This window comes from Dama dama, chromosome 19 (genome assembly GCF_033118175.1).
Source record: "Dama dama isolate Ldn47 chromosome 19, ASM3311817v1, whole genome shotgun sequence".
Taxonomy (NCBI): domain Eukaryota; kingdom Metazoa; phylum Chordata; class Mammalia; order Artiodactyla; family Cervidae; genus Dama; species Dama dama.
This window is the reverse complement of record NC_083699.1, coordinates 5,102,243-5,116,413: the sequence shown is the minus strand read 5'-3', so window position 1 is coordinate 5,116,413 and position 14,171 is coordinate 5,102,243. Positions and strand designations below refer to the sequence as shown.

Genomic DNA, 14,171 nt, shown 5'->3' with positions numbered 1-14,171 from the left:
ACCCATCATTACTGGGATGAAAAGTTTTTAGAAAGGAAACTAAAGGTTAGGCCGTAACTGTTGCTGTCAGGCCCTGCTTCTACCTCAGCTGAGCTGCAATGCCTAACCTAACACTCTGGGTAAGTGTTTATGGACTCAATCAATGTCAATTTCATGGTTCCAAAGCCTTCAGTGGATCTGCAATCCTTAAAGAATTAAGGTCAAACTCCTTAGCTGGGAATTAAAATCATTTCAAATACTATCCAACATGATCTGCTCTGCGGGATCAAGGTGCTTCTCTGAGACGTCTGTGATGCTCTGTTGACAGGACCTTCCCCAGTCACCTGTGACCGTCTGTGGGCCCAGTTCAAATGTCACAACTCTCACGCAGCCTTCTCAAAGTCTCTGGACACCACGCCACCGCCTGGCAGGGATCACCCTGTAACTGATGTTGTAGAATTCCCTCCATCTTTCATCCCCATGCCTTACATACTCAAGACCTAAGTACTGACTTCAATCAACACACTATAAGGTCCTCTCAAAATTAAGCTACTAAACCAAGCTCCTTCCCCATCATTCTGTCTCCCAAATCTTCATAAAAACATCTCCATCTTCTAGTTTAAACCTATCAAGGCAGACCTAGAAGGTTTCAAACACCACTGTGGGGAATATGCCAAGTTCCCTCTCTAGCACACTTGGTCTTTATGCATCTGTTAGTCGGCATGCTACAAAAGGCCCATGCAAATACACAACTTTTCATTCTTTTTAATGAACTTCCATTAAGTATAGTATAAATATAAAACATACACATACACCCCAATAAATACATACATATAAAAATATTATATATGTCCTTTAATTTTGTGAAAGTTTCTTTTCCTTACTACATTCTTTCCTTTTATCAGAATGAGTGGGAATCCACTATGTAAAGCAGATTTGTAAAAACTTCAGCCAAGTCCAGAGATGAAGGTGCACATCTTTAAAGTGACCCACTGGAATTCGGACTTAACGTCAAAGATGACAGGCTCAATGGAAAAAACCTATATCCTCAAACCTTCTCCCTGAAGCTGCCCCACTACTATAAAAGGTTCTTGCTCACCCACGGGAGGAAAAGACTGCTTCTCAACACTGCAGGGTGCAGAGGATTTAACTAGCCCAACTTAGGTGCAAACCTGCCTGGTACAGACCGATGGGAGAGTGGGGAGGGGGTTGAGATGGGGAGGAAAGAAGTTCAATACATACAAGACGGCGCACAGCCCACTTGAAAGAAAGATAGCGCTAAGTCGTGTCCGACTCCTGCGACCCCATGGACTGTAGACTGCCAGGCTCTCTGTCAATGGGATTCTCCCATGAACACTGGAGTGGGTTGCCATTTTCTTCTCCAGGGCATCTTCCCGACCCAGGAATCAAAAACCACATCTCCCACATTGCAGGCGGATTCTTTACCGACTGAGCTACTATACACAGGGAAGCCCTATACACACACTCGTGAACTCCCAATAAAAGACTGAAAGATTTTTTTCACTTTCTGTTGTTAAAATGCTTTCTTGATCAAAGGATACCATCAACAAATACTCATAAATGGGAAGAAAACGTCTGCAAATCATTTATCTGATAAAGGACTTGGATCAAGAGTATATAATAAATGATTACAACTCAATAATAAAGCAATTACTAATCCATTTTTTTGAATGGGTAAAGGAGCTAAATAGACATTTCTCCAAAGAATATAGACAAATGATCGATAAGCTCATGAAAATATGCTCAACATCATTAGCCACCAGAGAAATGCAAATCAAAACGACAATAAGGCACCATCGGGACACTTACAGAGGCCGCCCAGGCGGCGCGACTGTAAAGAATCTGTCTGCCAGGGCGGGAGGTGCAAGCGACGTGGGACGTGGGTTTGGTCCCTGGGTCAGAAAGATCCCCTGGAGTAGGAAATGGCAGCCCACCCCAGTATTCTGGCCTGGTGGGGCAGTAAGAGTCCGACACAATTCAGTGACTAAACAACAGGATAGTACAAGGTCAACAATACCAACTTTTTGGTGAGGATGTGTTGAAACTAGGCTCCTCACACACTGCTGGTGGGAATGTAAAACGATGTAGCTACTGTGGAAAATGGTTCAGCAATTTCTCAAAGGACTGGACACAGAGTTATCATGTAACCCAAAGTCCACAAGTAGTCATAAACCCAAGAGAAATGAAAACACATGTCCACACAAAGACCTGTACACATTCGTAGCAGCACGGCTCATATGAGCCAAAAAGTGAAAGCAACTCAAATGTCCATCAACTGGTAAGTAAATTTTGTTGCTGTTCAGTCACTAAGCTGTGTCCAACTTTGTAATTCCATGGACTACAGCGTACCAGGCTTCCCTGGCCCTCAGTATCTCCAGGAGCTTGCTCAAACTCACGTCCATGGAGTCAGTGATGCCATCCAAGCATCTCATCCTGTTACCCCCTTCTCCTTTTGCGCTCAATCTTTCCCAACATCAGGGTCTGTTCTAATGAGTCACCTCTTCGCTTTAAGCGGCCGAAGTATTGGAGAGTCAGCTTCAGCATCAGTCCTTCCAACGAATATTCAGGGTTGATTTCCTTTAGGATTGACTGGTTTGATTTCCTTGCTGTCCAAGGAACTCTCAAGAGTCTTCTCCAGCACCACAGTAGGAAAGCATGAATTTTTCAGCTCTCAGCCTTCTTTATGGTCCAACTCTCACATTCGAAAAATAAAATATCTTCTATGCACAGAATGGAATACCACTCAGCTATATAAGGTCATGAACTACTGAAACACACTACAACATGCATGAACATAATACTGCATAACTGACAGAAACCTGTTTCAAAGAACCACATAAGTTATGACTCCAGTTAGATGAAATGTCCAGAACAGGCACATCTACAGGGCTGAGGGGAGTTGAGGGGAAATGCGGAGTGACTGCTGATGGTTACAAGATTCCTTCCAGGGTGATAAAAGAATTCAAAAAGGTAATGATGGTTTCACAACTCTGTAAACACATGAAAAACTTCTAAATTGTACATTTTAAATGAACTGCAAAATAGTAAAAATTACATCAATAAAGCTATTATAGAATTCTTAATGTTTTCTTGAAATACTTTACTACAAATAAAAATCCAGCGTTTCATGAAGTACCAAAAAAAAAAAAAAAAAAAGACGACTATTCCACACTGATAAAAAGCAATCTACTATGGGACTTCCCTGGTGGTGCAATGGATAAAAACTCACCTGCCAATGCATGGGACACAGGTTCAATCCCTGGTCTGGGAAGATTCCACACGCTGCGGAGCAACTAAAATGCATACACCACAAGTGCTGAGCCTATGTGTACAACTGCTGACGTCTGTGGGCCAAGAGCCTGCACTCTGCAACCAAAGTAGCCCCCACTCACAACTAGAGAAAGTCCACACAGAGCAATAAAGACCCAGTGCAACCAAAAACAGATTTAAAAAAAAAAAAAAACTTTTAAAAGTGGCCCACTCTGATCTGATATGGCTTTAAGGGGGCAGGGGAGCGGGCTGGGAAGGAGAATAAGGGTAGAAGTAACAGTGACCAAGAGTGAAGGTGGTCTGGAATTCCCATCTCTTGTTGAATTTTCCAGTTTGTTGTAATCCATAAGTCAAAGGCTTTAGCGCAGTCAATGAAGCAAAAGTGGATGTTTTTCTGGAATTCTCTTGAGCCAAGGGATTTGGCAATCTGATCTCTGGTTCCTCTGCCTTTTTTAAATCCAGCCTGAACATCTGGAAGTTCACGGTTCACATACTGTTGAAACCTGGCTTGGAGAATTTTGAGCATTACTTTACTAGCGTGTGAGATGAGTGCAATTGTGAGGTAGTTTGAACATTCCTTGGCATTGCCTTTCTTTGGGATTGGAATGAAAACTGACCTTTTCCAGTCCCGTGGCCACTGCTGTTTTCCAAATTTGTTGGCATATTGAGTGCAGCACATTCACATCACCATCTTTTAGAATTTGAAAGAGCTCAGCTGGAATTCTATCACCTCCACTGGCTTTGATCGAAGTGATGTTTCCTAAGGCCCCCTTGACTTCGAACTCCAAGATGTCTGGCTCTGGGTGAGTGATCACACCATCATGGTTATTTGGGTCATGAAGATCTTTTTTGTATAGTTCTTCTATATATTCTTGCCACCTCTTCTTAATATCTTCTGCTTCTGTTAGGTCCATACAGTTTCTGTCCTTTATTGTGCCCATTTTTGCATGAAATGTTCCCTTGGTAACTCTAATTTTCTTGAGGAGATCTCTGGTCTTTCCCATTCTATTGTTTTCCTCTATTTCTCTACTCTATTCACTTTGGAAGGGTTTCTTATCTCTCCTTGCTATTCTTTGGAACTCTGCTTTCAGATGGATACATCTTTCCTTTTCTCCTTTGCTTCTGGCTTCTCCCCTTCTCTCAGCTATTTGTAAGGCCTCTTCAGACAACCGTTTTGCCTTTTCATATATCTTTTCCTTGGGGATGGTTTTGATCACTGCCTCCTGTACAATGTTATGAACCTCCGTCCATAGTTCTTCAAGCACTCTGTCTATCAGATCTAATACCTTGAATCTATTTGTCACTTCCACTATATTATCACACGGGATTTGATTTAGGTCATACCAGAATGGCCTAGTGGTTATTTTCCCTGCTGTCTTCTATTTAAGTCTGAATTTTGCAAGGAGTTCATGATCTGAGCCACAGTCAGCTCCCAGTCTTGTTTTCACTGGGAGATGGGAACACCTTACCTGCCTCCTGAGAAATTTGTATGCAGGTCAAGAAGCAACAATTAGAATCAGACACAGAACAACAGACTGGTTCCAAATCGGGAGTGGAGTAAATCAAGGCTGTATGTTGTCACCCTGCTTATTTAACTTTTATGCAAAGTTCAGTTCAGTTCAGTCACTCAGTCGTGTTTGACTCTTTGCAACCCCACAGACTGCAGCATGCCAGGCCTCCCTGTCCATCACAAACTCCCGGAGTTTACCCAAATTCATGTCCATTGAGTCAGTGATGCCATCCAACCATCTCATCCTCTGCTGCCCCCTTCTCCTCCCGCCTTCAATCTTTCCCAGCATCAGAGTCTTTTCAAATGAGTCAGCTCTTCGCATCAGGAGGCCAAAGCATTGGAGTTTCAGTTTTAACATCAGTCCTTTCAATTCAGGACTGATTTCCTTTAGAATGGACTGGTTGCATCTCCTTGCCGTCCAAGGGACTCTCCAGAGTCTTCTCCAACACCACAGTTCAAAAGCATCAATTCTTTGGCGCTCAGCTTTCTTTATAGTCCCACTCTCACATCCATACATGACCACTGGAAAAACCATAGCCTTGACTAGACACACCTTTGTTGGCAAAGTAATGCCTCTGCTTTTTAATATGCTGTCTAGGTTGGTCATAACTTTTCAAGGAGTAAGCATCTTTTAATTTCATAGCTGCAGTCACCATCTGCAGTGATTTTGGAGTCCCCCCAAAATAAAATCTGCCACTGTTTCCACTGTTACCCCATCTATTTGCCATGAAGTGATGGGACCAGATGCCATGATTTTAGTTTTCTGAATGTTGAGCTTTAAGCCAAGTTTTTCACTCTCCTCTTTCACTTTCATCAAGAGGCTCTTTAGTTCTTCACTTTCTGTCATAAGGGTGGTATCGTCTGCATATCTGGGGTTATTGATATTTCTCCCGGCAATCTTGATTCCAGCTTGTGCTTCATCCAGCCCAGCGTTTCTCATGATGTACTCTGCATAGAAGTTAAATAAGCAAGGTGATAATATACAGCCTTGACATACTCCTTTTCCTATTTGGAACCGGTCTGTTGTTCCATGTCCAGTTCTAACTGTTGCTTCCTGACCTGCATACAGGTTTCTCAGGAGGCAGGTCAGGTGGTCTGGTATTCCCATCTCTTTCAGAATTTTCCACAGTTTATTGTGATCCACACAGTCAAAGGCTTTGGCATAGTCAATAAAGCAGAAATAGATGTTTTTCTGGAACTCTCTTGCTTTTTCGATGATCCACCGGATGGTTGGCAATTTGATCTCTGGTTCCTCTGCCTTTTTTAAACCCAGCTTGAACATCTGGAAGTTCATGGTTCATGTATTGCTGAGGCCTGGCTTGGAGAATTTTGAGCATTACTGGCGTGGAAGATGAGTGCAATTGTGCGGGAGTTTGAGCATTCTTTGCCATTGCCTTTCTTTGGGAGTGGAATGAAAACTGATCTTTTCCAGTCCTGTGGCCACTGCCGAGTTTTCCAAATTTGCTGGCATATTGAGTGCAGCACTTTCACAGCATTATCAGAGTTAGGCATCATCAGCATTATGCAGAGTACATCATGAGAAACGGCTGGCTGCATGAATCACACACTGGAAGCAAGATTGCCAGGAGAAATATCAATAACCTCAGATATGCAGATAACACCATCCTTAAGGCAGAAAGCAAAGAGGAACTAAAGAGCCTCTTGATGAAAAGTGCAAGAGGAGAGTGAAAAAGCTGGCTTAAAACTCAACATGCAAGAAAGGAAGATCATGGCATCTAGTCTCATCATTTCATGACAAATAGATGTGGAAACAATGGAAACAGTGACAGCCTTTATTCTCTTGGGCTGAAAAATTACTGCAGATGGTGCTTGCAGTCATAAAATTAGGACGCTTGCTCCTTGGAAGAAAAGCTATAACAAACCTAGACAGCGTATTAAAAAGCAGAGACATTACTTTGCAAACAAAGGTCCGTCTAGGCAAAGTTATGGCTTTTCCAGTAGTCATGTATGGTAGTGACAGTTGGACCCTAAAGAAGGCTGAGCACCAAAGAACTGATGCTTTTGAACTGTGGTGTTGGAGAAGACTCTTGAGAGTCCCTTGGACTGCAAGGAGATCCAACCAGTCCATCCTAAAGGAGATCAGTCCTGGGTGTTCATTGGAAGGACTGATGCTGAAGCTGCAGTACGTTAGCCACCTGATGCAAAGAGCTGACTCATTTGAAAACACCCTGATGCTGAGAAACACTGAAGGCAGGAGGAGAAGGGGATGACAGACCAAGATGGTCGGACGGCACCACTGACTCAATGGACCTAAGTCTGCACAAGTTCCAGGGGATGGTGAAGGACAGGGGAAGCCTGGAGTGCTGCAGCCCATGGGGTCACAAAGAGTCAGACACGGCTGAGCGGCTGAACAACAGTAGAGTGAAGGGGTAAACCTGGGCGACGGTTAGTAGGGACTTTATTACATCCTCCTATATTTTTCTACGTTCGAAATGCCCACAACAAAAGCCTTTAAAAAGTTAATCAGTTGAATTCTATAAAATGACTCACAGAAAACCCAAAATCCCCCATTCAGCCACTGCTTACTTGGGGAATGAAAGGGGAAATCAGCGTGCTGATCAGCAGCCTGGATAAAGAATAGCCTCAGTGAAAACTGCTGCCTCAGGCTGACGTGTGAGCAAAGGAGAGTCAGCCCACTGGCTGGAATGCTGGTTCTGCTGAACGGTCCGCTAGTGAACGGAGAAGCAGGGGAATGGGGTGGCCGCGGGGGGTGGCAGATGACATGCTCTGGTGCAGTAAGTTACCGGAACTTTTTTTTGGTCACCAGGTTTTTTTCTTGGTTTTTGTGTTCTTGCTGTCGTTAGTCGAACTGTGAGGCTTGTGGGACCTCGGTTCCTCAACCAGGGACGGCGCCTGGGGCCCTGGCAGAGACAGCCCCCAGTCTCAGCCACTGGACCGCCAGGGAAGTCCCTGAAACTTTTTCTTGTGCTTCAAAAGCTTTTCCTTTCGCTCAGAACTACCTGTAGGACACTGGTGCTGAGTGGCAAATAGTGAATATCTGTTTTTGTCTGGATGAGTAATTTTACCGTGTTATTTTTAACGGGCTATTTCTCTCTGGGTTTATTTACTGGCAATGACACCAAGTACTGTTACTTGGTGATGAAGGTGACAACTCAAAATAAAGTAAAAATCACGGGGGATTTCACAGGTGGTCCAGTGGTTAAGACTCTGTGCTTCCACTGCAGGCGGCAGTTAGGGAGTTCCATCCCTAATCAGGGAACTAAGATCCCATATGCCACACCGTGTGGCAAAAATATATATATATATATATATATATATATGGGCATGTGGCAGCAAACATTAGATGCCTACTAAGGGCCAGAAGCTCCCCTGGGGTCTGGAGCTATAAAGCTGAGATGAAAGCAGTCCCTACCTCAGGTGATTCATCCTTGAGGTAGAAACACAAGGTCCCAGACACGGACAGCAATGAGCTAAGTGGCCTGACATGCCGTGGGACAACGGTAAGCAAACACAGGGATGTTTCGGCCCAGTCCTGAGGGAATGTGGGGCTTCCCAGGTGGCGCTCTAAAGTGTCAGCTACTCAGTCGTGCCCGACTCTTTGGAAGCCCGTGGACTGCAGCCCGCCAGGCTCCTCTGTCCATGGAATTTTCCAGGCCGGAACACTGGAGTGGTTGCCATTCCCTTCTCCAGGGGATCTTCCCAACCTGGGTCTCCTGCATTGCATTCTTTACCTAAAGACTCTGCCTGCCAATTCAGGAGATGCAAGAGATGTTGAGTTCGATCCCTGGATCAGGACGATCCCCTGGAGTAGGAAATGGCACCTACTCTAGCATTCTAGCCTGGAAAATTCCATGGGCAGAGGATCAGTCAATCCTAAAGGAAATCAATCCTGAAAATTCATTGGAAGGATTGATGCTGAAGCTCTAATACTTTGGCCACCTGACACAAAGAGCCAACCAGCTGGAAAAGACCCTGATTCGGGAAAAGATTGAGGACAGGAGGAGAAGGGGACGACAGAGGATGAGACGATTGGATAACACCAACTCAGTGGACATCACAAGTTCGAGCAAACTCCAGGAGACAGTGAAGGACAGGGAAGACTGGCATGCTGCAGTCCGTGGGGCGCAGAGAGTCGGACACGACTGAGCAACTGAACTTCTGAGGAAAGTTACGAAGCGGTTCCACAGGCAGAAGCAGCAGTGTGTGATTCGCAGGTCCTGCAGGGGGACCCTGGCAGAGGACGCAAGGCAGACGGAGAAAGGGGCACCTCTGAGGTGAAGCTGGTGGCCCACGGTGGTCCTCAAATGCGAGTGCACTGAACGATCACCAGAGGGCGCTGGTTCGTTAAACATACAGATTCAGCCTCAACAGAGATTTTTTACCCTTTAAGGTTCGACTGGAGCCCAGAAACCTGCAGTTATAACCTGCTTGTCCCCAGGCAGGGACAAGCTACACAGTCTGATCTTTCACCGCAAGTGACTCAAAGACACTGAAGAATTTTAAGCAAAGGAATGAGGAAATCAGATATGTAAATTAAGATTCTCCGAAGTTGCAGGGGAGACAAAATAAAAAGGAGACTGCAGAGCCAGTGGACAGGTAACTGAGGAGGGAACAAAAGAGGAGGGCGGTACTGTACTCACCTGATAATGGAGAAGAAACCTGCGTCTCCTGCATGGTGGTAAAGCCGCCGCCTGCCCAGGCAGGAGACACAAGCTCGATCCCTGGGTCGTGTTTATCCCCTGGAGAAGGAAGAGGCAACCCACTCCAGTATTCTTGCCTGGGAAATCCCACAGACAGAGGAGCCTTGTGGGCTACAGTCCATGGGGTCGCAAAGGGTCCAGACGTGATTGAGCCCATGAGTAGAGAAGAAAAGATGCAGGTAACCGCAAGATTCGCCAGTGGGGTGAGCTAAGCAGATCATGGTGCCATAGAACGAGATGTGGAACAGACGGCAAGAGGGGAGGAGGGTGAGGGAGCTAAACTGAATATGTTTGCTTTCCTTATCTTGTTCTAATTAAACTTTGAGACAATCAGAGTCAGAAGCAGTTGTTAAGAAATAATAGAGATCCCATGTACCTTTATACCTCTGTGTGTGTGTGTGTTCACGCTCAGACATGTCCAGCTCTTTGTGATCCCGTGGACTATAACCCACCAGGCTCCTCTGTCCATGGAGTTCTCCAGGCAAGAATACTGGAGTGGGTAGCCATTTCCTACTCCAGGGCATCTTCCCGACCCAGGGACTGAACCCACATCTCTTGACTCACCTGCATTGGCAGGCGGGTTCTTTACCACTGTGCCACTTGGAAGTTCTGACTTTTCCCAAATGTTAATATCCGGCAAAACTAAAGGACAAGATCATAACCAGGATATCGACATGGACACAATCCACCCATCTTATTCAGGTTTCCCGGTTCTACGTTCAGTTTTGAATACCTGAATTTGCGATGTCAAGATATTCATGGGAAAAGATGTCCAGCGGCAAGTGGGTAACAGGTCAGAAGGGTCAGGGTGAAGACATGGATTAGGAACCTTTATCATATGCGGGTTCAATGCGTTAAACAATGAGATTATGACAATAGAAGAACCCAGCAGGCACGGGTTTAAGAAGGTTTACCCTGCAGAGTGAAAACATGGGTTGTGCAGTCACTCAGCCCTATCCTGAGCCTTCAGCGTAGGTTAACCCGCTTGGTGGTGAAGAGCATGGGTTCAGGGGTCGGGTGGCCTGACTTGTCCAGGCTCCAGTCACTTGGCAGGTTCGGAGCCCTGGGCAAGTCACTCACCCATGCCTCAGTCACGTGCCTACAAAACAGGGCTGGTAAGTGGACTTCGCCTGTACGGTTATTTTGAGAATAAAGTGGGATAGAAGATGCTTACAACTGTGACATGTTGTTCGAAAGGAAGCAAACTTAGATACCTTACGGGACCAGGCAGCCAGGAGCCCCGAGATGCAAAGGAAACAAACTTGGCCGGAAGCAGGAACTCTCTGGCCAAGACAGGCAGACAGGTGAGGACCAGCCGCTGCAGGAAAGTCTGTACGGGGGTCCGACGGGGTGGGAGCAAGCAGGCGGCTGAGCAGTGGGGGGAGTCTGCCCCTCTCTGAAGTTCAAGAGACGGGTGCAGGCAGGGGAGGGAGCCTGGAGACAGATGAAGCCCGACGAGCCTCTGTGAGGGGGGAGGGACAACACCCCCAAAGGATAAGGGCCCTGACACAGCGATGGAGAAGTAACCGCACCACTGCGAGGCTGACAGTTAATGCCGGAGGAGCTCAGCGTAAAAAGGAGGCCAGCGGCCAACCAAGGGAACGGGAGGTCTCAGGCAGGGAGAGGAGAAAGGAGGGCTGGTGGAGAGGGAGCAAGAGGGACCTGAGTCCCAAGGCGGCCAGGAAACTGCCTGTCCATCTGCCTTCGAGGTGCGGATACCTGGGGACGGCACTTGGCACTTGTTCAGTTTTCCCTTCTCGCCATCAGGTCTCTGATTCCTGTTCCCAGGCCAATGCAGACAAGTGCTAACTGTTACTCTTAGGGTCCTTGTTATCGCTCAATCCCGTCAATGCATCAAAGCCGAGACTCCTGGCAACTACGGAATCCGATTCTAGCCCCTGGAATGAGAATCTCTTATCCCCCGCCCATCAGCCTCACCACTAGCTTCTCACCTCAGCACAGCCTGCAGGATTCCTCCTGACGGAGGGGTGCATAAGAAACTCCTGCCCCCAAGGACCCAACCCCTGCTGGGGGGGCGGGGGGCCCAAGGTGGTTGTTGGAGTTAATGTTACAGTTATCAGCGGGGAAGGAAAGGGCAGCCCACTCCAGTGTTCTTGCCTGGAGAACCCCAGGGACGGCGGAGCCTGGTGGGCTGCCGTCTCTGGGGTCGCAGAGAGTCGGACACGCCGCAGCAGCAGCAGCAGCTATCGGAGGGTAAGTCCCTCAAGTTTTTCCTGACTTCTGATTATACCCGAGTGAGTCATGGCCTTGGCCTCACTGAGATCGATATCCCTCTCACGGAATAAAAGGGAAGTTCCTTCTCCAAATACTAAACTGTGCGTTTCATTAACCGCTCAGGACACGCTCCCACCGCCTTCCCTTCCCTGTCAGGAGACCAGGCCGAGGGTTTCATGGCCCCAGGAGAGGAGAGCCACAGCAAGAGGCCCGGGGAGGAGACAGAGGAGCCCACCTCTGTGCACTCCTGAGTAAAAGGGGGCCCCTCCTGAGGACACGTGAGGAGGAGACACAGGAGCAGTGCTGGTCGGAGGTCCCCTGCGACCCCACGGGACACCCCAGGGCTGCTGAAGTCAGCAGATCAGACACACAATCACCCTCACCCTTCCCCCAGCTTCTGCCATGGAGGAGGCAGCAGAAAACCCCCATCATTCGCAGAGCAAAAACAAACTACACTTGCCTCTCTTTTTTCTTTCCTGTTTGCATTTGTGTTGAAATTTAATTCCACGATCCGTTGTGCTCTGAGTAAAAGTTCCTACGGAAAGAGCAGCACCGTGTTGACTACTTAACATCCTGAACGCAGTTGCTGTCAGGTTCGTAATCCTGAACAAGTATCTTTCAGAGGAACATGAGTACAAATACTACAGGCATCATATCGCCAGATAACCATGCCATGCAGCTAAGGCTTTAAAGTATAAAATGACTACACAGACTGTGCAGACCCATCCCCTTAGTCATCTCCTCCAGCATCACCTGTTTCTTTGGGTTGTTTTTTTCTGGAGACCCAAGACTGGCGTATGATACATTTATTTCCATCTGTGTCACTCTCAGGGCTTCCCAGCTGGCTTGGTGGTAAAGAATCCGTCTGCCACACAGGAGACTCAGGTTCAAACCCTGGGTCAGGAAGATCCCCTGGAGAGGGGAATAGCAATCCATTCCAGTATTCTTGCCTGGAGAATCCCATGGACAAGAGGAGCCTGGCAGGCTTCAGTCCATGGTGTCACAAAGGGTCATATAAGACTTAGCTACTAAACAACAAGAACGTTACTCTCACAAAGACGTTCCAACTGACCATTTACGGATCCTTAATGTGTTTTCTATCCGACAAATATAGTCTATTGGGTTGGCTAGAAAGTTCGCTGGAGCTAGTCTGTAACACTGTACAGAAAAAACACATGAACTTTTTGGCCAACCCAATATATATTCCTCAACTCCAAAATCATGGTGAATTGAAACAGGCCTAAGATTATTACAGATTTCATTTGGAAGATTATACACACTTTGTCTGAAAATGACTCTGAAACTCAAGAGTATATCTTTTTTAATTTAAAAAAAAAAAAGGCGACGCGAGATGCCAGCCACCACGGGCTCGGACAATTTATGAAAACCGAATATACAGCCTTAAAATAGAGTGTGGACTTAAATACCCAGAAGCACCCCCCTTTGTAAGATTTGTAACAAAAATTAATATGAATGGAGTTAATAGTTCTAATGGAGTGGTGGACCCAAGAGCCATATCAGGGCTAGCAAAATGGCAGAATTCGTATAGCATCAAAGTTGACCTGCAAGAGCTTCGGCGCCTAATGATGTCTAAAGAAAATATGAAACTCCCTCAGCCACCTGAAGGACAGTGTTACAGCAATTAATCAAAAAGAAAAACCACAGGCCCTCCCCTGCCCCCCATTCAGTTTAAGCAGTCTTCATTTTCCACAGTAGTAAATTTTCTAGATTCGTCTTGTAGACCTTAAAGTACTGGAAAGAAAGCTCCCATTCAAAGGCAGTTTATCTTAAGAAACTGTAAATGATACTAATTTTTTTGTCCATTTGAAATATATAAATTGTGCTATAAAAAAAAAAAGCTTTCTATTCATCAAGGAATTAACATTCCAGTACAAATTACAGAAAGGAAAGATCCAGCTTTTCTAAGTCATTACAAAGTTAGTAGCGTAGAGCCCCTTACAAGAACAAGGTTCTCTGGGCACAGCATGAAACAAGCACAAATTTTCTGAAACGAGCATAAAAACATGCACATAAAAACACATTTCAGAAGATACAAAATAAACGTAATAGCAGTTCCTTCTGAGGTACATGTTGAGGGGTCTGGGAGACCACAGGAGGAGACAGGGAAGTGAGATTTCACTACGTTCTTCTGAGTACTTTACTGTGGTCTTCTACCATGAATATCTGTGATCTACTTCCAAAACAAAGTTGTCAGTCATGCAAGCAGCTGTCTTTCCTCAAAATCCTGCTTATGCTTTAAGCAACAGATCTACAAGATGCACAACCAGTGAAAACCTCACTGAATATTGAGCTTCTTGAAACACCTTTCACACCTCTCGCCAACATCACTCCCCTGCCCCCGACTCAGTCACCCCTCTGATACGAGCCACTTGGAAACTGCAGAGGACAGAGACCCAGAAATGAAAGTCCAGGAGCCAACTCTCTGTTCTCCCACTTTTCATGGATTTTTCTCA

At 46.1% G+C, this 14,171-nt stretch overlaps 2 protein-coding genes across 7 annotated transcripts in view; one reads left to right on the top strand and one right to left on the bottom strand.

Moving 5' to 3' along the window:
- The window catches only part of MED12L (mediator complex subunit 12L), a 355,795-nt gene that overhangs the window by 283,713 nt on the left and 57,911 nt on the right, over positions 1 to 14,171 (bottom strand). The gene's annotated exons all lie outside the window — the stretch shown is intronic.
- Positions 8,247 to 13,401, top strand: LOC133073807 (ubiquitin-conjugating enzyme E2 variant 1-like). The gene is made up of 2 exons (XM_061167818.1): positions 8,247 to 8,262; positions 13,039 to 13,401. Exons 1-2 carry the CDS (start codon positions 8,247 to 8,249, stop codon positions 13,341 to 13,343), a joined length of 321 nt encoding a protein of 106 aa, XP_061023801.1. The 3' UTR covers positions 13,344 to 13,401.